The 22,195-nt window shown below is 40.1% G+C and overlaps 1 protein-coding gene across 5 annotated transcripts in view; it reads right to left on the reverse strand.

Moving 5' to 3' along the window:
* Window positions 1-22,195, reverse strand: part of PDE8A (phosphodiesterase 8A) — a 148,324-nt gene that overhangs the window by 20,194 nt on the left and 105,935 nt on the right. For all 5 annotated transcript variants that reach the window (XM_009089962.4, XM_030228349.2, XM_030228348.2 and 2 more), the window contains 15 exons: window positions 19,950-20,140; window positions 18,793-18,849; window positions 17,325-17,382; window positions 15,859-15,947; window positions 15,552-15,630; window positions 13,800-13,937; window positions 9,438-9,526; window positions 8,808-8,859; window positions 8,665-8,707; window positions 7,661-7,738; window positions 6,644-6,714; window positions 5,968-6,132; window positions 3,566-3,614; window positions 3,151-3,286; window positions 1,234-1,432 (listed from right to left, as the gene is read on the reverse strand). In XM_009089962.4, coding sequence (XP_009088210.2) covers window positions 1,234-1,432; window positions 3,151-3,286; window positions 3,566-3,614; window positions 5,968-6,132; window positions 6,644-6,714; window positions 7,661-7,738; window positions 8,665-8,707; window positions 8,808-8,859; window positions 9,438-9,526; window positions 13,800-13,937; window positions 15,552-15,630; window positions 15,859-15,947; window positions 17,325-17,382; window positions 18,793-18,849; window positions 19,950-20,140 — 1,494 coding nt within the window. The remainder of the gene's footprint in view (window positions 1-1,233; window positions 1,433-3,150; window positions 3,287-3,565; window positions 3,615-5,967; window positions 6,133-6,643; window positions 6,715-7,660; window positions 7,739-8,664; window positions 8,708-8,807; window positions 8,860-9,437; window positions 9,527-13,799; window positions 13,938-15,551; window positions 15,631-15,858; window positions 15,948-17,324; window positions 17,383-18,792; window positions 18,850-19,949; window positions 20,141-22,195) is intronic.

Consider the following 22,195-nt stretch of genomic DNA (forward strand, 5'->3'; position numbering starts at 1 on the left):
CTTCGATTTTGGAGCCAGAAAATCTTCCTAGGCAAGTTGAACTGAGTTCAAGTTACCAAAAAAAATATTCTCAGCATGAATTTCAGTGGCAGAATTGGGCTTTCTGTGTTTAGATTAAGTTGAACTCTGTGCAACACAAAAGCAGCTGGGCTATAACTTTGAAAAGATGAAGAGAGAATTCTGAACTTTGATTCTGCTCCTTCTGTTGCTGCAACATTTTTTTCTCTTCCTATGCCTACAGAGGAATGGAAATAACATTCTGGAAAAAGAGGAGGCATTCATGCTTCTGTGGCATTGAAATGGATCCAGATCTTGTCTGTTTTTCATAGATATTCTTGGGAAGACCAGCTAAACCTCTGGCAAATCAGGGGCTGAAAAAATCCAGAGACATTCTATCCCCACTTGGCTTATAGTATTTGTAAATCAGCCTCTGGAGAGCACACTAATGAGCTGCAGCTCCAAGTTAACGGAATTACTACAGTTTAATGAGCTGTCAGAAGCTTGTTTACAGTCACAAATTTCTCAGCCAGGTGCTCATCACTGGTGCTATCCTTAGGCAGGCCAGTTCAGAACTTCTACCCAGGACCATGACTCAGAAACATGTCCCACCACACTACTACACACACACCAAGCACTGCTTTATTCCCCTCCTACAGTGGGCATGTGAGAGCAAAATTCACACTGATTTATTCTGGTTTTCATGGTTCTAATAGCCCAGTGGGTGTTATGGTAGTGACAGGTAATTTTTTTCAATACTCTCCCCCAATGCAGTCGCTATAAGCCTCAGGGCATCTTCTCCAGTGGGTGATACAGCCTACTTTATGGCCTATATTGTCTTGGGAATCTTTTGCAAAATGACCATCACAAGACATAAGAGATGGTAATTTACCACATTAAATCTGTATTTGGCACGTACCATCACAAAAATAATTATGTTATTAGCTCACCTATCTGAGAAGGTTTAACTATATGAAGAAGTTTTACTTGAAAATAAGGTTTTCTTATTCTCCCATCAAGAACTGCTCAATTCTGTAATATTAGTATCCATCCTTTTACATATACTGTAAGAGACATCCTAGAATTCATGCACAGCAGCCCAGTTCTTTGACCTCAGAGTTACCAAACGTGTTGGCACTAGACAGACATTTGGCTTTTGAATTTGTTTCTGAGAGATCCTTCTTTGATTGCATCTGTATTTCCCACCTACATGGTTTCACATAGGTGTGGACTCACCTTTACTCTCTCTTTAGACAAGAAGTAAGCAGTAGCATGTAGTACATCTGCTGAATGAGTAGAATTATGGTAGGAGTTGGAGGAATGGTAGTTGGCCTCAATAACTTGTAACCATGACCTCAGAGTGGATTCTGAACAGTTTAGGAATTCACAGATTCCAAAGCGAGCAAATATTTTGAGACCCAGATAAACCAAAGGCCTGTGCAGAAAAATAAACAGAAAGTTTTAAAATGAATGCAGCTGCAAGAATACTATATAGCATAGACTGTGTGAATGAATGCACACAGAATTTTTAGCTAATGACATATGTAATGATGGGTAAGGACCTGTTACAGAATTACTGTGTCATATACTAGAATTGTAACATACAGAAAGTCAAATCCCCCTTAATCCCCCCCAGTGTCAGACAAAGGTGTCTCCAGGTTTTTCTGTCAGGAAACTGTAATGCACTAAAATTCAATCAATTATCCTGGCTTTATTACCATATGTCTGCTTGGACTTAAGGCAATACTAGTAATATATTCATACTTATGAGGCATTGAAAATCACTTTACTTATCTTAAAAAATGAACTGTTATTATTTAAACACAGTAGGAAGCAATCATAATTATACTACCTTTAATAAGAGTACAGGCAACAAAGCACCTCCTTTGTCCCTCTGTGGTCTCTCCAGATCAGTAAGAACAGAGAAACCAACCTGGTGATCTCATGCATGCTGGCTGGGATAATTAATTTAGTTACTGCAATGTACCCATTAAATGTTGTAAATCACACAGACTGGCTGTATTTTTACATCTTTCTTTTTAATTACTTATCTCTATTACTTCATTAGAAATCAAAATGCAGCAGAGAAAGAAAATCTAAAGCAAGTGGATGTAAATACCTTCATTTAAAATAAAATAATTTTAAAGAAGAATAAAACCCTAGGGGGTTTTGCACCTTTTTGGCTCGAAGAACCACATTCTAATAATGAGGTTCATGCTTGTTAACTAAGTGTCTGATATCTTTCTTAGACTTTGGTTTTGAGTAACTTTCAAAGCTCTTACAGATCTGGGATTTTGACAAAGGGTTTAAGATAGTCAACTCATTTCAGGATCTGGCCTCCAAATTAGGGTCTCACAAAAGCTTTTACCTAAGACAAAGCATGATAGATGAAACTAGACCCAAAAGGGAAACTTTTGATAAGCATCAGAAAATAAAACCAAGGATTTAAACAGAAAAAAACAACTTACAGTCTTAGGGGGAGCCTTTGCTACTAATGAAGTACAGTCTATCAAAGCTGCTGATCAGCTTTAGAAATCTTCTGTGATGGAAACTGGTATGCCCTGCTTTTTATCAGCAAATGTTCTTTAGTTAAGCTTATACATAAAATGTAACCTGCCAAGATTTTAGAATAAAGACCTTCCTCTAATCCCAGAGAAAGGGAATGGGAGTTCTACTGAAAAGCTGTATTGGAACTGTTCAGGAATAAAACCTTCCCAATCAAATGGAAAGAAAATAAAACCTGATCTGTATTAACTGATCAAATCAAGACCAGCATGCTGACTCTGTGTGTAGTTTGCCAAAATAGGAATTTGAATCCCCACAAGAAAATAATTTGATTTGTATAACTTTTCTATTACTGAATAAAGGAAGGCTTTAAAATTATGTTGTATTATCATTATACCACAACAAAGATCTATAATCTTCACTAATATCCATTGGGAATTTGCAAGAAATAGTGCAGGATGAAACAGAAGCTATTTAAGATGCATACACAACTAGAACTGACAATGAGAAAATTTCAAACATATGACATTTAAAATAAAATTAATTCAGTTGTAAAAGCACAGGTAGAGAACTTAAGGATCTGATTAGAGGATGACATTTAGGTCAATTTTCAGCAACTGGAGTTTATAAGCTCTTGCATTTACTGACCTTTTATGGGTGGCAGCCTCAAGTTCAAAGATATCAAAATCCCACTGTTCCTCATTTTCCATTGCCTGTGTTATCCGCGGGGGTATGTCATTGAGGGAGATTGGAGAGCTCAGACTGCCAGCAACCTGATGAGTTTCTTTTGAGGAATACAGTTATTACTATATGTATTTTTTAACAGTATATTAAGTAGTATATTTAATAGTGAGATACTATTTTACTGAATGACCCTGCTTTCTCTTCTGTAGTAAAACCCAGCTCAGTAATGCCAAAGAAAAATGCTTACAGATAAAAAACCCCAAACAACAAGAAAAAAAAGCTCCTTAAAAAGGACATCTAATCACATTTCCCCTGTTTCTTAAATTTCTGAACATGTTTTAGTATCTCAAATTAAATTAGGTGCCAAATTAAAACTTACGTTTTGCTGACAATATGTATTCGTTCCCTGATAATCTTCGTAAACCATCCTGTTAAATGAAAGTTGCAAGTTAAATGGAGGGTATTGCACAACAGGTCTAGGAGGAGATGACACCAAACAGCAGCACAACAACTCCAGAGAAGCCTGAGTGCAGCCTGTCACAGTCATCAGAGCTGCCTCTCCCTTATTGGTTTGTATGTTCAGATTCACCTGGTTTACACAGAGCTCATCACAGATGAGGAACTGCAGGCTAGGGGATACAATATGGACTCAGGCAGGTAAAAACTCAGGTTTCTCAGGTGCAGATGGAGGTCCAGAATTGCAGCCTCACATCTGCCTTTGCCTGGCCACTGTGCACACCAGCTGTGGGTCTGTGCCTCAAAGCAGACACGGCGTGTCCACACACTTGCAGCGAGGAGCAAAGGTGAGCGGTGGGAGGGAATGGATGGAGACATTCCCCTGCTCCCCTGACCTGGAATTGGCAGATCCTGTCACCTCAGCAGCATGAGAATCTCAGGAACAAATTACTCTGAGGCTTCCTTTCACACAGAATGTGATCTTGTTTATTCTTCAGTTCAGTGACTCCTAGGCTTAATTCTGGCATGGTGCCTAGATGTGAACACTGAGATGATGGATTAAAACTAACAGAATTATGTATTTAATATTTACTTTTCGTTTCATAATTCTAAATGCTGTGACCCAAATCCTGCTTGCTCTTTTGAGGTTACAGCTGTTAGCCCTTGTTTAGCCCGTGATGTAAAATAACAGTGTTAAAAAAAATACTTCTGAACACACCTTATTAAAAATGTTATTCACACCAATTACAGCTGAAGTGAATGTGGATCCTGTATCTGACATGGAATATCCACTCTTAAAAAGGCTGTTATAGTAATTCTTATTTTCACATTTGTAAGTAAGTGAGTCTGGAGTTTTGTGATTTAAAAAGAAAGGAAGTACAACAGTGGCCGTTCAATAGAACTGCTATGACACAAATATTTAGGTCACCAGATGCTGCCTATCATTTAGAATCAAAGATTACTTTTTAAGAGTTGAAATAGCAGGTGTAATTGTATCTGGTAAATCTGTCTTTGAACTCCAAATGCCCTTCCTGCTTGAGAGTTCAAATCCAATAACATATTACTTGTTTCCTTCTCAGATGTAACTTTTGAATGCAAATGGAGCAATATAATTCTGTTTTCAGCAGACCCTTTGATGGAAAAATGTTTCTCTCCAATAACTTTAAAACTCATACCATGCCATATGCCCTGAAATTAATTTTCTCAGCTTTTCTTATTGCTCCATAAAAAAGCCTTGGGTTTATTTATAGTAAAGATTTTATATTTTGCAACATTGTTATCTTCATGTTCATGAACCAAATACATCAATCCACAAAAAGGAGAAAACAGTTGAGTTTATGAACTTTTATGTATTCACCAGGAGAAAAGATTCCCTTCAAGACTAATGATTATATGTAGCAATATTCTTCCTGTATTTTTGCAGTTAAGGTAACAATAAATTTTGTCTACTCAGTTAGTAAATACAACCCAGTATGAACCATTCAGGTCTTCTCCTGGAATTCCTGGAGTCTCCCACATATTTCTCCTGATTAGGTATTTGCTGTGGTATTTTTAAAGGTAAAAATACACAAACTATTTGAAGAGTCTGACGGATACTGCAAAGATGTCCTGATAGTGCCTACATGAAATTATAATAGCCCAGAGACATCTCTGAAAAGCTCACATTTTGTGAGCCTTTTTTCATCCAACACACTATAAATTTTTGTCCTGATGTAGCCTTTCATATGCAACCTACAGACTGATGAGAGCACATATCCTTAGGGCACAGGTAACATTCATCTAAACTCATCTCGTTACCATCAGGAGGGTCAGACTCCAGGCTCTGAAGGTTTGGGTTCAGTTCTTGCTTCATTATGTGCCCTTGGTTCAACTTTGTGTGCTATGCTACAGGTACAAATATAATCCAAGAGACAGCAAGAATGTATTTTGCATTTTTTTGAAAACATTCTTTTGTTAGACTGAAAAGCCCCCCAAAACCACATCATTCTAATCCTCATTAATAAATTTTAAAAAATCTGATTCTCTTTCTTTCTTCATCTCCCATCTATACCTTACTCAAATGAATCACATTGAAAAAAAATTTGGGTTTACTTTCTATTTTTAGCTAAACCAACATTTAAAAGGGGCTGGTCAATTTTCTTCCCATTTTCAGAGCTACATTATTCAAGTAGGGGGAGAAAGTCCACAAAAAGATGTGTGCAGTTTTTCCTGGAAATTTGGCATTGTAGAGGCAGAGCACATGGCAGATGATAAAGATCAAATAACTGGGAAAATCAGGCAGGGAACTGAATTAATCAAGAGCTGTTTGTGGCAGTAAGTACTTACTGTCATTAACCCTCCAACAAGGTCACTTGTATGTGGATCCTCATCTTTTGTCCCCAGTTGTGGAGAATACAATTCAGTGGTTCTTAAAATCTCCAAAGCCCGGTCTAAAGCCTCTGCAACTGGCATGGGACTGCTCTCTTGTGCAGCATTGATGATGTTTATTACCTAATGTAGCATCAGACATATTGTGAACTTAGAAGTGATTTTTAAAAAACAGAGACACTCATTAATTACTATGAAAAACTCAGGAAAATAACAAGACATAAAACTTTAATCTGCATGGGGGAAAATGGGAATGAAAGGGAGGAAAGGAAAATGTTACTGAAATGCTGACGATTGCGACTGACTCTGGGAATAAGATTTTTGCCTAAAGGACAGCAATCTTATTGACTTTCCCCTCCAAGGCACAGCCTCAAAATGTCTCTGAATGGATTTAATGTAACTTTCTCCCACTTGCCTCTCACAATTTGTTAAAGAGCTGGTTTCTGACAAATCTTTGAATGGTTTCAGAAAGCAGTTGACCATAAGTACGAAGGAGGAACTCCAGTCCCTCCTTCTTAAACAGGATCATGTGATGGGTGACCCCATGGAGGAGACTCTACCAAGCAGATTTGGGAGATCTTGGTGCAGAGTATCTCCTTTAGAAGCTACAGCAGTGGGACGGTGGTGACATTACCTTGGTGATGGGAGCCTCAATTGTCATGGAATGGACCCTGGCCATGGAGGAGCGGCGCCGCTGGGAGCTGCCTGTGTGCAAAACAGAGCAGAATTTGTACCCTAACTGCAGAGACAAGGCTGGACTGGACGATCAGAGGAACTCCTGAGCCCTTTCTGCACTGCTCACCCTGCTGTGCATTTCAGAGGAAACCTACTGCAGAATGCACAACTGCAAAGAGATGCTGGCTGAACCACTGATGTCCCTGATCAGAAAGAAGTGGCTGTAACAGCCTGGCAAAATCATGGCTTTGCATTGTTATTTTAAATATTCAGTTACAAACTCAGTTAAAAGACTAGACAGGTATGTGTGTATAAACTGGCAGGTACAGGTAGGTAACCACTGAATTTAGATTATTACAGGATGTATCTACTCTTGCTGCCTGATGCAATATGACAAGTCACAATGAGTCAGCTTCCAAGCTGAGGTAAATCACTGAAGCTCTTTTGAAGTGGGTACTTATGCCAAATAAAAACAGTAGAGGTTTTGGCCTATTACATTGGAAACTTAAAAACACATGTTTTATATTAGTTAGCAATTTTGGTTCTGCAAAGAAAAGGTTAAGATGAGATTTTTCTGGATATTGTGCTACCTATAAAATGCAGACATCTCTGTTACTTATTGTGCTGAGCAGTTCCTAAGAAGAAGAGTCAATGCTATTTTTGCTATACTGGAACATGACTGTATTCTCACTGCCACAGACATGCTTCACTAGTGTATGCTGCCTAGACTGTGATAGGGGAGGATTTAACAAAAGCATGTAAGTGTAAGAAACAGTTTTGAGTGTGTGACTCATCTACCAAGTTTGGGGTGATCTAACAGAGCAAAATACAACACAGCGAAAGAAAACAAAATTAAGAAAAAAATATCTTCATATCTCTATCAAGGGAAGAGGTAAGAAATGTAATAATTTGTGTATTGGGTTTGTATGACAGCTCCAACTCAGCCAGACCCAACAGGATGAGCTGTTTCTCATACCATCACTCCCACGGGATGTTGTGGATCTGACATCCAGGGATCCTTTCCTCATGTCTTTGTGTCTGCAAGTCTGAGTATCTGTGAAGAAAATAATATTGCATAATGACACAAAGCTTTGCCCAAGATGTATACAAAAGGAAGCTCAGAAAAGCCTGGCAGCAGCTGAGTGACATTGACCTCAACGCTTCAGCAGATGAGAGCTGATCAAAGGGCCTTTTAAAGCTCTTGCCCTATTACACTGTCCTAAGCCCAGTCAAGCTCTCAGGCAGAACATGCCTAAATGTCTGTACAGAAGGAAACCACGGAGAGAAAAGCTCCTCTCTTGCCACTGTGACACAACTGCAGCTGTGAACACAACTTGTGCAGCACACCTGAGCTCACACAAGTAATCCCTGCCACCAGGCACTGGTGGGTCACAGCAGAGCACATGCCAGCAAGGGGGTCAGTGAATCCCAGGTTCCTTAGGGACTCCAGGATTCAGCCTGTGCTGAAACTACAGCTAAGAACAGCATGGATACCAAGGATGTCCTAACTGAAGTGCTGATATGTGGGATGAGGGTGAATTACAGTGTTGGTCACCCTCATTTCCACTCACATGCAAGCTCCCCACAATGCAGCTCAAAGCAATGCTTTGAGACACAGGTGCCATGTGCTACAGAGCAGCCACAGCAACACAACAGCTCCCTTCTCATTTCCAACTCTGTCACAGGGACCCACCACCCACAGCTGAATTGTGGCACTGAATCCAGCAACACCATAGCACCAGCCTGGGGCCCCGGGACAGCGTTTTCCAAGGTGGGCTCTTTATGTCACCTCTAAGTAAGTCAGGCAGGTAGAGAGGGGCTTGTATTTACTTTCCTGCTTTTAGAGTTGGATTCCCAGCTTATCACTAGGTAAACAGGACTGTTCTGTGAAACTGTGTTGCAGTCAAATCACTAACAGTGGCCTTTATTCTCCCCCCAGGTATGTTCTCCAGTTCTTGGGACAGAAGAGACAAGTCATACCTGTCTGAGATTCAGCCTGAATACATTCACATGTCTTCTCCACCTACAATTCAGCATGAGAAATCCAGTTAGTCAGAACTCTGCCATTATTTTGTTATACTTAGGGCTCAAACTAAAGTGAGCATAGCACTATTTTCACTTACCTTATTGTTGTCATTGCACAGTCTACTAATTGACACATAGTGTCTAATCTTTCTGCAGGCAAAAAACAGCGTGTTAATTCCCATCCAAACCTCAGCTCTAATTCAGTGCTGACACCTGGGTGCTCCAAAGGCTTGATTTGGGGACCAAGTGGAAGTTGCATAAAAATCTAGACATGCTTGAATCTTGCCCATGATCAGAGCACACAGTGACCTCATCCCATACCAACCCTTGGCAAGAGCCATGGGAGGAGCACAGAAGAGTGAGCATGGAAGGACGCAGTACAGGTGCTCAGTGAAACAGGATGTAGGTCCTGGTGACACCAACACGAGGCACAGAAGGACCAGAGGGTGCACTTGCACTTCAGGGAGAATTAGAAGAGTCAGAGTCACAACTGAGCACATCTGCATCTTTGGCTCCTTTTGGGGGAGAATTAGAATTTCACTTTCCCTGCACACAACATATAAAGTTGATTTTACCCCAGGGAATTAAGTGCAGAGGTCTGAGGCTCCCTTCCTTGCATGAGCTTCCATAATACTCAGCAGCAGGATGATAATATCTGCTGGAGGCAACTAAACTCTAAACTGAGCCTTCATTCAGACACAAATCATCACTTCAGCTTTCACACTTACCCTCCCTGTCCAATGACAGGTAGTATCTTCACATTTTGTTGTATGCTATCTCCATTTTTCTTTTTCGCATAGTACATTCCTTGCCATTCCTGAAAAAATCATTCAAGTGGAAGGAAGTTCAGATAAAACATGAAGAGAAGCTGTAGCTCCATACCTTCTTTCACTGAAAGCTGTCTCACAATACAAAACCAGGCAGGACTGGTTAAACTGTGCTCAAAGCCTCAAATTTCTCCCCTGTAAATAACCCGTAGGTCACTGGGCTGCTGCCAATGCAGGACAACTTCCAGAGGAGCAGCCTGGGAACACTCTGATGGCAACAGCTGGAACTCAGGAGCTGTGGGAATTTGCTGCATTCTCTTCCCCATCCTACCTCAATGGTGTTGCAGGTCATTTTGGGGAGAGCTGGCCAAGAGCCTGTGAGAGAAGGAGCTCAGACCAGCCTCTGCCTGGAGCAGAATCCCCTGGGGCTGTGGAATGTGTGGGTTCCCCAGGACCCAGGACAGGAAGGTCAAAGCTGTTACACCCCCTCATCACCTTCCCTGCTGGATACACCACCCCTCCTGCACGGCGGGGATGTCTCATCACTGGGTAACATGGAATGTATCTGTGACTAAAAGTGCTTTGGTATCCCAGCACATTTACCTTCCACACTGACAGTTTACTATCAAATGCAGCAGAGATTTATTCTGTTTGTTTTAAAGAAGAAGAGAGCCCAGTAGAATAGTTCCTGCATTCTGCCTCCCCTCTAAAAGCACTCTGGTTTTAGGATTGCCCATGTGTTCCCATCTCTAGAACAGCTGCTGGTGGTCTTTTTTAACAGATACACATTTTGAGCTGGGCATTTACTAAATTCCAAGTGATTAATTAATAATTAAATCCATCTTCCATGTTCACTTAACACAAATTGCTCAGGCCAATTGCTGCATTTCAGTTGAGCTCAAACTGTGGATCAGATCTTATGTATGTGAAAACACCCTCATGAGCCACACAATCTGTATTTATTTATGTGAGACTGACAGATTTCACAGTCAAGCTGGCCAGCACACAGGTACAGAGAGAATAGTTTTACATTTATGTGGATGAAGACAGCAAATAAAAACTCCAGCCCACAGAGAACTGCATGGTGACAGGCTGTACAGAAAAAAAAATATGAAAGGCTTTTCTGAGGATCTGTCAGAGAAGAGAACTGTGAATAACAAACTGTGTAGTGAGCATAATGTCTTCCATGAGCTGCTTGAGGAATACAAATGATGGTAAAGCAAGCCCCAAAAAATTCAATGCTCTCATAATTAAAAGTATGCACATCAATAGTTTCCTGACAACCAGGATGAGGTAGAGATGAGTAATTAATCTCTAACCCAGGTAATAAACCCAGGATGTGCACAAAGGGGCGAAGTCATAAACTACAGATTGGATAATTCCCTCATTGAAAGTGTATCCTTTTAAGGCAGGTTATTCACTAGTGTGCTCTTCTTAGTCAACAGATCGATTTTTTAACTTGTGAATTTCTAAAACCTGTGAAACTGTGGCAGGAAATGTGTGAGGGAAAAGGTCAGTGCAATTCTGAGAAGCAGGAGGTCCAAGCCAAACTCCTGCTGGTAGGTGAAGTTCTCCCAGGGATGTCACTTAAAACATATTTTAAGAACACCATATGCTCTCTCCCAGAGCCTCTGTCAGCAATCCAGCAGAGAAGAGCTATTCCCAAGATGTGCTGTCACTCAAGCCCATGGTTCTGTCTGCACTGGAGCCACACAAGCTCCAGGGCCAGCTCCTGCTGTGGGGGTGCTGGGAGCAAACCAGAGCAAAGAGCACACCCAGCAAAGCCCACAGTGCCACTCCTTACAGAGTGCATCAGTGCTGAGCTTCCAAACTCCATGAGGAAGGCCAAGGCACACATCCATCCACAGTAAGCAACCCCCAGCTCAGCCTTCCTTTTAGACTGGGGCTTCCTGCACCAGACAGCAAAGCTCAGCAAACTGCTGGCAGAAAACAGAGCAGACCAAAATAAACTCCATGAACACCATCTCACAGAACAGCAGGCTGAGCTAGGAAGGTGCTGCCACAGACCTTCATCACAGAGTGGGATTGCTCTCCCACCCCCTCTGGAAAGACCTTGCAAACATTCCCAAAGGGGAGAGGAATTGCATGGCTTGTCTGCTTCATCACTAGGTGTTCATCTCACTGCAGAGAAAGCAAAACTAAAGCAGACTGCAGAGATCAGAGGCACCGAGAATTCTAGTCAGAACTGCACATTTCATCTTAATGGATGCAATCTGAATCTTGAAACAGAAGAATGAAGAAAAGCAAACTCTTTTTTAACTCCTCAAGTATGGATGGATGAACATGTCATTAACATTGGCTTCTGGCAAATTACAGACAGCTGTAGTAACAAAAAAATTAACTTCCACAGATATGTTTTTTGCTAAGAGAAACAACATCCTGACCCAAGAATCCCTACGTACCCTGCAATTTCTAATTCTGAGTTAGAAGTTTCATAACACCTATGAACTTCTGTTTTATTATACTGAATTTGCTCACAGTACTATGCTTGTCAGCACAAGAGGTGAAATGCTGCCAGAGTCCATCTTCCTAAATTCCATTTAAAGACAAGAAAAATTTCATGCAGCTTAGATTTTTCCAAAGATCAGAAAAGCTTGCTTTCTTATTATTTCTATTACTCTGTTAGTATAGTGCATATTTGCTCAAAACAAAAGTCAAACCTGTTGACAGGAGATTATCACAGCAGCAGAGAGTTTCCTTTTTTGATATGCTGTAACCTACACTAACCTACTTTGCTGTGGCCAAAATATGGCCTATTGTAGTGAGAAGCAGCCTTCAAAATGTAGGATATAAAGAAATCACAAGTCTGAAAACTACACACAGACCATGCCAGAATGATCCAGGTAACTCAGGCACCTCCGAAAATGCTGTAATATCTTGACGCAAATGATTTCAAAACTTCAAGTATTTCAAAGGTTGTTCCTCACAGTTAACCTCTACTTGCCAATGATCCCTGTAATAATTTAATTGGCAATTCATTTTTATATTAATATATAAATGTAAGGTAGCATAGATTACATATTATAAAATGTTCCAGAGGGAAACACAGAACACCTGCAAACAGAAAATATCCACCAAAAACAGCTTAAGCTGTTCCAGACAGACAGGTCTAAGTAGGCAGTATTTCATTAGACCTCACTGTTAAAGCCACACAGCCAGGAGTAAAATTACTACAAGGAAGGAGATGAAATAGGTTTAGATTTCTATCATTCATAGAGTAAAATATATTTCCATTATTAATGAATTTTTTATCAGCTCACTAAAATATTAAAAAAATTTAGCACTTTATATCTTGAGAATTGATGATGTGGATTTAGAGCCGACACATCTAATGTATTTGAATTACAACTTAATAAGTACTCCCTCCTAGTATCAGTTTTGTACTGCACCCATTTACTGGAATAACTCCAGCCAGAAGTGTGCAGCACCATAATCCAAAGTACTGTCTGCTGCTGGGACCTCTTCCAACAGGCCAACGCTCCTAGAAATGAGCGACACAATCTCCTTGAAATGCACCTGGAACCTGCACCCAGCTTTTGCCACTGAGTGCTGTGTCAGCACCCTGACCCCAGAGCATGACTCACCACAACTTTGCATTTGTGCTTTTAGATCCTGGATCCCTTTGGCATCTCCCTGCCCTGTGCCAATGCTGTGCTGCTTCCCAAGGACAGTGCCCGTGAGCCTGGGCCATGGAGCATCATCCAACACAGCCCTTCCCAAATCCCTCTGTGCAGCCTCCATGATCCTCTCCCTACAAGGCATCATGTCATGTTCAATGACATCAGAAACCAGCTCACCTCAGAGCAATGAACCTTTCTAATGGAAATCCATTAGACAGCTCCCATGCCATTAGGGAATTAAACAGACTGGCAGCTGGCAGCTGACACTGCCTATCGCTTTCAAGTGATATTGCAAATGTCTCCTTGATATTTTTACATTCTGAACTTGCAAATCAGCTTCCACATTTCATGGTGAAATTCTTCAATATGGTACTTTTCTCATTTACATAGCACCAGATAACATGTGCAGCCATCTCATTTTTCTTTGGTACTCCCACACCATTTGCTATCAACAGCATAAATTATAAAGAAACACAGCAAGTCACTTATTTTTGTAAAACAAGTATCTCTACCAAGCAAGAAAAGAGAAAGAAGCCCTTAAAAATGAAAAATTACTTCCTGTTCTTGTTTTAAGTTGCAAATGCTACGTGTCTGTGAAGCTGCAAGTCCCAATGTGTTTCACTGCTGGACTACAATAACTTTTACAGGTAGCAAATAAAAGTGATACAATGCCATTACTCACCTTTCCTATCTTTATGCAGGAATTAATAGTATCCAGGAAATCAGCTTTTTTTTCATTTATAGGCACTTCTGTTAATTCCTTTTCTATTAGTTCACCTATTTGATAGCCCATCATTGTTTCAAAAGCAGGGTTGACGTACTGTGAGATAAAAAAACACAAACAAACAAATACCCATTCAACAGTATACTTAAAACACAAGAGAATCCCTTGTTTTGCTTGCTTAACTAGGAGATCTCTTTCCCAGCCTGAAATAAATGTCTGCATGTACTATTCCTGAGAGAGATGCTCACATTTTTTTCTTTGTGCAGCAAACCAGGAATTTCCATGCTAGAATTTCTGTGCAGAGTGTGTGCACGTCAGCAAAGAGAGGGAAATTGTACAAACAGCTGAGTATCACATATCCACAGAGTTTAGACAGACAACATAAATTCCTGAAAAACTGGCTCTGTCAGTTCCCAAACCAATAAACCTCAAACTTTCCCCAGTGTTCCTAAAAATCACCAACTGGATGTTGGAATACCATAGGAATATTATCCATATCTATTAGCAAATTCATCATCTTATTCTGTTTAAGGGCCAAGCATCCCTATCCCCATGTCCAGGCCCAGCCCAGCCGAGCAGAGTGGAAGCAGTGGGGTTTAATAAAGCATGCTTCTCCCTGAAGTGAATGCTGCATTTCACTGCAGGTTTTGGCCCTTGCCCAACAAAGCTGAAGACTGGTACCAAGAGCCCACCCCTTCCTGGCCTCTCATTGCTGAGTTACAAGCACAGTCCTGGCAAAGCAGCCTCTGAAAGCCTTTCCAACTTACAGTGTTTCCATGTGAGAGAAAGGAAAAGGTGCCACTCTACTTCTAATGGTTCTCCTCTAAAAGCTCCTTCCCAAGGGAACCCTTCCTTCCTTCCCCTCCCTGTGCCTGCTGGAGCTCCAGGACTCCAGCAAGTGTCACTTCTCTCAAACCCTGGGGCTGTCAGCAGTGGGACAAAATTTGGTCTGCAAAAACGTGTCTTTAAAACAACTTCAGGATGTGTTCTGTTATTTCTGTAAAAGGGATGAGAAAGGCACATCCTTCAGTGAAGTTGACATTGTCCAGATTTGGCTCAAGAAGGTACAAATTGAATGCATGTTAGAATTCCCAGAGGCTTTGACTCAAGCTCTTTACTGATAATAAAATCACTTGTCACTGCTTCATGGCTAGGGATGGAACTAACTCCTTTAAAGAGATTATGGTTTTCAGAACCACAAAACTAAGCACAATTTCTTTTCCCTGTTTTAAAGAAATCCCTAAGAGAGGATTACATTCAAAACCAGTTGGTCCAAAAATTCTGATCCATCAAACAGTATCAGATTTTAGAAAAAAAAAAAAAAGTACAATTATTTGAATAGAACATCCATTAGATTTTAAAGAGCATCAAATTAACACAAAATATTTCTGGAAAAGAATGCACATAAGCCAGTGGCTGCATTCATTCTTGCTACAGAGAAGGAATGAATAATGGAGATAAGGAATCAATACAAAAAATAGAAACAAGACAGTAAATTCTTGTTCATTCAGAAACAACAATCCCCATTAGAATTTATTTGATTTATGCCAGACACTTGAAATGGAGAAGATTCTACTCTACAGCTAAACTCACTTCCATCTTCCAGAGCCATTAAGTTAGATTAGATTCTTGTGCTGTTAGAAAGAGTAAGTGTAATCATAGACAAAATAAAACACAGAGGAATTTTCTCTAGTTATGACTGGAACAAACCTGTATTACATGGTCTTCACTTGTGATCTCAATGGCTTCTTGACTTTTCTCTAATGCTGTAAATAATGAATTACATGCCCTGGTGAAAAAAGAAAAAGGCATCTAAAAAATGTTATCCACTTTATTCTTATATGTGATAATAAAGTATTACAACTCCATACTGAATAACGTTGCAGTCTAACAATTAATGTATTTTCTTCAAGTAACTGACATTCTATAATTAACTACTGCAGATTAAAATAAATACTCTATTAAAGATCTAGCAAAATTGAAAATTCTGTGTTGATAATGTGTTTGGTAAAATTACCTTAGCTTGAATTGTGCCTGCACCTGTCCAAATTCCAGCTGAATCAACTCATTGTAACAGGCCATTCTACTAGAATTTTCTACATATCTCTGCAAATAAAAGGTTAGAAATATTTCATTAATACACATTCCTGTCTGCAAGGATTTGAAGCTCAGATTTCTTTTGCTTGCTAAAGAACCAGAAAAGGAGTAGATTTGCCAAAAATGAACATGCTGGGACACGAGCAATGAGAGAAGATTATTTTTTGGTACTAGCAAAACTTTTCAAGTTACTGCATTTTGAAAAAGTGACAGATCCTCATGGCAATGAGGTTTAACCAACCTGTTTATTCTCTGTGATTGTCAGCAGGATCAAAGTATTTTTAAATAAGTCTACTTTTAGCTTTCTTAAAATAACAGTGAAAAGCTGTTATGTCTCAAGTAGTTAAAACTTGAAATTATTATGAGTTTCCAATTGCTAATATATAGATGAAACTAAAATTTCCTGTGAAATATTCCTTTATTGACCTTGGAGTTTTTATAGCAATGATCTCAGTATCTTTCACTTCTTAAAAAACCATTTCCTATTTACCAGGTATGAGCCTGAATGTTAAATCTTTGTTCACACTAAACTCCCACAGACATGGACATTTTGGGCAGGAGAACTGATTGTCACAGGTAAGCCACCACAATCTCAGCTGCTAAACAAAATTTTCTGTGCTTTGCCATTAGCCCCATTTCCAAGGCTCTGATCCATAAATAATTCAGAACCTGTGTTGAATTACTTATGTGCCCTCTGGAATGACTCTGTTCATATAAATGCCATTATCTTCAGGCTGTAGCATTTCCTGGATCAGGACCATACCAGGAATAAGCAGATGGGTGCAAATGGAATGTGATGGAACAGCAAAAACCTGGTGAGCACACAACCAAAATTTGGAATTATGCTGTAAATCAGGCCCAACCTCGTTCTAGCGTCAGCTGAAGGCAATAAGGTGCCCACTCAACTGATGCACTAATTAGCACCTTTTCTGCTCAGCTGGAGCAGTTGCCAAGGAACAGATTCAATGCAATACTTCTCAGGTGCCTCCAAACAATAGCTAATAGCACTTGACAGCGTGTGAAGCCTGTTTACCATGGGGATTGGCATTTGACAGAAGAAATTTCCCACAGCACGTTCTGTTGTTCACTGCAAGCTGCTCTCTGACTCTGCCACTAATCAATTTGTCAATGTCAACTTCTCAAGGAAAGGATCGTGTATTTAATCTGAAATAAATGTTTGAAGTTGAGGAGTCTCAGTCCCACTCCTTACATCCCCAGGAGTGTCATGTCAACGTTCAGAATTGGGACACAGAAGAGTGAGCAGCACAAAAAAAATCTACAGGTTGGATCACTGACACAAATGGTGACTGACAGCCAAACTTCTGGAGAGCTTCTTGCAGGACAATTCTGAAATGTCAGAGCAAGGCAGGCGAGTCCAGCACATACCCTGGTGAAGCCAGCAGAGATCAGGGGCAGTATGGACGACTCCTCACGGTCAGTGTGCCTTTGAACAAGGAGGAGAAATCAGAGATTTTGTAATGAACTCAGACCAAACCTCACAATCCATTCATCTGCCTGTACCCCAGATGTCACACTGAGGCTAATACTGCTAGATCCTTACAGGACATAGGAATAAAACATTTTTTTTGTATTTTTTCTAAGCTTTCCACTTTGGCATGGATAAGCCGAAATGTTATTTTCCTTCATGCATGGAATAAGCTGCTTACATCAAAAAAACATTAATGCTTCAAGGAAACCAATTACTGAGCTAGATAACTGGACTTTTTTCTGTACTGGATCCTTGTTGTTGATGCAAGCATTAGTCAGAAAAGCACCTGAAAATGTGCACAGCCAAAGATTTAAGAAACTACTTGTTATCTGAATATCCTAAATCTTAGATGGGCAACTCAAGGTGCCTGAATGAAGATGGATTTTCTAGTGCTGCCTACCCAGTGCCTTCTAGTAATTCACACTTGGGACACGTTTCCAAATGAAGTATCTGAATAAGCTGGCAATATAATTGTTAAAAGACCCTTCAACATACATGAATGGATGGCTGGAATCAGGAAGAAAGGCCATTATGGGAGGTGTCTGTCAATAAGCATTTTGAAGCTGGTCATGTTTAGCAGAGGGCACAATAGCTTTGATTTATGCAGGGAGTTTTGGATCTTGAAATGTTTAATTAGGGTCTTTTTTTTTATTTTGGTAGAGATGGTAGTGTATTTTTAATGGTAAATTTCAGCACCTCAGAATTGCTTGTCAGAATTAATGTGTTCTGAGAAATGGCCATTCCCAAACTATACTTGGAGGAAATTAGTTTCCAGTTATTTAGTTTCATTAAATACACAGAATTTCTTTATTTTTTACTTTTACATTATTTTATAGGCAATGTTTTCAAAGGAGGGGGAGGAAAATAGTATATGCAGTACTTTACTGAGATGTCATAATCTCTTTTGCTTTTAAAACTGTGGTCAGATGATATTTTGTACTGATAAAATTGTTCTATATCACTTTCCATACTCAGCAGATCCCTGGTTTTCACTGAGATTATTCATATTGAAAGGCAGATAGATTAAGAAAGGTTCTAAACACAGATCTGCAAGACAGTTTTGTGCAGGATGTTGCAGAAGTTGTTTGAAACATGCTCTGAAAGCCTGCAGTGATGGGGAGGGAGTGCAAGGAGGAACCCAAAACAAAACTCAAAGTGAGATTCTTGAGTAAAAAACCCAGAAATTAAAAAAACAATTTCTGTCCCAATCCTATGGTCAAGTACAGTAAAAACTCTGGTACAGCACATTATTATTAGCACAGCAGGAAGTTCTAATTCTAGTTTTTTAATGTTAATGGTTTTTCAGGTTAACTTTTACAATGGTAAGATTTGATCACAAGGGAAAGGAAAGGTATGAGTATTTACCTTTGTACTACACAAATAATGACTGTGTTTTCTGAGGCTTTCGTTGTTCTGATAGACCTTTAAACAAAAAGCAAACAATTTAAATTATTTTTAAGCTCACATTTCAGAAAACATGACTTTATAGAACCTTCAGACAGCACATTTCTCAAAACATCTCTTTTAAATCATTTAACAACAAAACAGAAGTCAAATCCAGAGTCTGCTGCTGAGAAAGGAGAATAAATGATATCTGAGACTCCATGAACATAGATTAATGGACAACTCAAGTACTCTCAGTGGGGGAATAGCAAAAAATATCCTCTCTGAAACAGCATTTAATGGACTTGTTTGAAGGGCTTGGCCTCACTCACTTAAAGGGCATTTTACCTAATTCTGGGACAGACTGGCAAAAATGGAACATGGGGAACAGCACTGCTACCTAGTCTTGGCCTGACAAAGATCTCATCTACTTGTCTCAGCCCAGCAAGAGCCTCTGCCCCAGCACAGTCCCCCAGGGCACACAGCCTGACCCTGGCACCCCAACCCACAGCCTTGTTCAGTCTGGACACGTTCCCAAGGTGATTTCACTGGCTCTGTGGAGGGACTCACAAAGGCAAATCCTTTCCTCCTTTTTTCACACTTCACAGCAGTTTCTAAAATTATTTTTGACTCTGTTTGCAATTTTGCTCTTCATAACATGTTTTCAAATGTTGTAGATATGGAAACGTGCACACTTGGGAGTTATTCAACAGGAAGTGACATTCCAAAAAAATTAGAACATTAATGAAGTGAATTAATTAATAAAGGTGCTTGGTGGCACATGCTATCTTTGCAGTCTATTTAGTGTGAAAACAAGGAACCAGGTATTTGAAAAAAAAACCTCAAATAACAAAAGAAAACCAAAAAAATAGCCAACAGTTCACTATGGCAACAAAATTGTACACTGTGGCTCCAAGCCAGATGGAGCTTCAGAGACCCTAGGACACAATCAAAAATGCTGCTGCTATCAGATGTAAAGCACTGAAGTAATAGTATTTGATGCTGCCAGTGACCACCTGCCTAAAACCAAACGAATCACTGCTCTAGAGAGTTTATAAAAACATCACATAAAAGCAAAAAACCTTTGATGCTGTGTTAACCATATCATTAAGCATTAATTACACTGAGACGGTGCTTACCTGCATAATGCTTCTGCATCAAAGTGTCTGGAATGTCTGTGGTCAATGATGATAATGTCATGGTGTTTCTCTAGGAAACACTCTAGAGCAGCCTGGGGTGTCCTGGCGAGATTGCAGCGAAACCCAGCCTTGTCACACGCCCAGCGGAAGGCGCCGCTCTGCTCGTCCTCCTCGGCAAACACCAAAAGTACCTGAGGTGGGGACAGGCAGGGGGGCATCACAAACCAGTCTTACCCTTGCAGGACGTTCTGTGACTTTGCCCTCTTCTTAACGTGGCTTTTAAAGCCACTTTTGAGGCTTAATCCGTTGTTTTTAAGAGAATTGCTTTCTACAGAGCACTGATTTTTTATAGTTATCTGTATACAGAGGTGTTTCAAGTGGGGGCAACAGTCTGCCCGAGCCATGGCACACCCACATGGGAAGAACAAGTTTTGGAACTGCCTCTCTTGTCATTTTGTACAGAGAGAGCTTAGGCAATCAGCTGAGAAAAGATGCCTGAGTTTCAGAGAGTGTACATGAACCAACAGTGAATCCACTTCTCTGAAACTGTCTCACATGCAGCCTTTTTCTTGGGGTTTATTTTTCTTGCCAGGATCATATTCCAGAAAAGGGGGAAAAAAATAAAATCCCAACAACAACAAGCAAAAAACCCCCACAGTTTATCTCGTGTGAAAAAGTATTTAATGCTGCTTCAATGGCATGACAAAAAGTCTGCTTTCCTTCCCATCTCATCCTAATTCCCCAAAGTACTGGATGCTGCCCACTCTGTGGGGTGTCTGGAAACTCTGGACAGGCTGGTCAAACGGAACTCATGCCAGACTGAACTCAGAAGCAGTTCCTCTGTACATGGAGTGTGTCCCTGTGTGACTCCTACACAAAGCCTACTTGGGATTTATATGACAGAAGGAGATTACCAGAGCTGAAATCCAGAACTGGAGGTCAGACCTATGAGCCACTATTGGCTCTGCCCTAACTTGCCTTGTACTTGCCAGTAACTAATCTCTCTAAGCCTTTTTAAAATCAACACAATGCCTATAGACTAAAAACATGATAAGGCCCAATTCCTTTAAAATGTATTTCCAGTTCTAGGATTTAATACAGCAAAGAAGTTGAACAAAGTCTGCCAAGGAAGACTCACTGATGTAATTGTGCTTTGTGTCAGGATAATGTTTTCAGAAGAAAACTTCTCTTGCCTGGAAGAATACAGCATGGCAGATTACAGATCTGTGTTGATTTGGGGGATGGCTCAGCACATGCAGCCTTTTGGGAGAGATGGGTAACTAAGCCAGCATTTGGTCTATTGTCCCAAGACACCAATCTTTCAGAAGTTGAATCAAGCCACACTCAGATATGTTTTGGTCAGGCAAAGTGAAGCACGTGTAACTCACATCACATCCCACTGCTGTTTATCTTCTGTGTGATTTTAGGAGCTCCAGTGCTGTTACACTTTGGACCAGGCTGGTGAAATGTCTACCAGGAAATCTGAACATTTCCGTGCACTCATGTTTTTGTAAGAATGAAGGATTTTGCACACATTCAGTTCAGGTTCCTTTTATAGCAACCTGCAAAACTGTTTGCAAAAAACATGTCATAGTTTGGGCTGTGTTTAGTGAAGTTAATCTATAACACTCCTGAAGAGGGGAAGAATGGGTTTCAACAACAGCACAGAAAGTCAGGAGATCTGAGTTGCACGACTGACTCTGGCAGGAATGTGATGTTGCCCACCTTCTCCTTCCCTCACATCTGTCAGCTATATTACCAGGATAAATCAGCAGCATTTCAGAGTGGTCTATGACTGGAAAAAAGTGATACAATCACTAAAAACAATACAGGTAGCAGAAATACTCAAGGACTATTCTGATTTTGGGGAACAGTTGGATGAGGATGTCCTAAGATCTGATTTTTGATGATATTACTGTTCTGACAATGGCTCAAGAAGAAGATGTTAAACTGCAGTTCTTAAGACAGACATTTTCCAGTTATTAGGTCCACATTGCCTCTACTGAGGAGTTTTGCAATTCCTGACAGAGGAACATCCTGGATGATTAATGGTTCAGTATGCCTTGAGTTATGGGAGAATTTCCAAAGGAGCCATGTATCTCTAAACCTCCTGTCCAACCCAGGCAAAGAAAGGGGACAAATGACATAAACCATTTATTAACAAAGGCATAAAAGAAGATTAATTATTGTCAGTCAGTAATGAACAATTAAAAAAATATATTTTGCCAAGCTCACTTCGTATCTTT

The sequence above is a fragment of the Serinus canaria genome, chromosome 10, assembly GCF_022539315.1.
Source record: "Serinus canaria isolate serCan28SL12 chromosome 10, serCan2020, whole genome shotgun sequence".
Lineage (NCBI taxonomy): Eukaryota > Metazoa > Chordata > Aves > Passeriformes > Fringillidae > Serinus > Serinus canaria.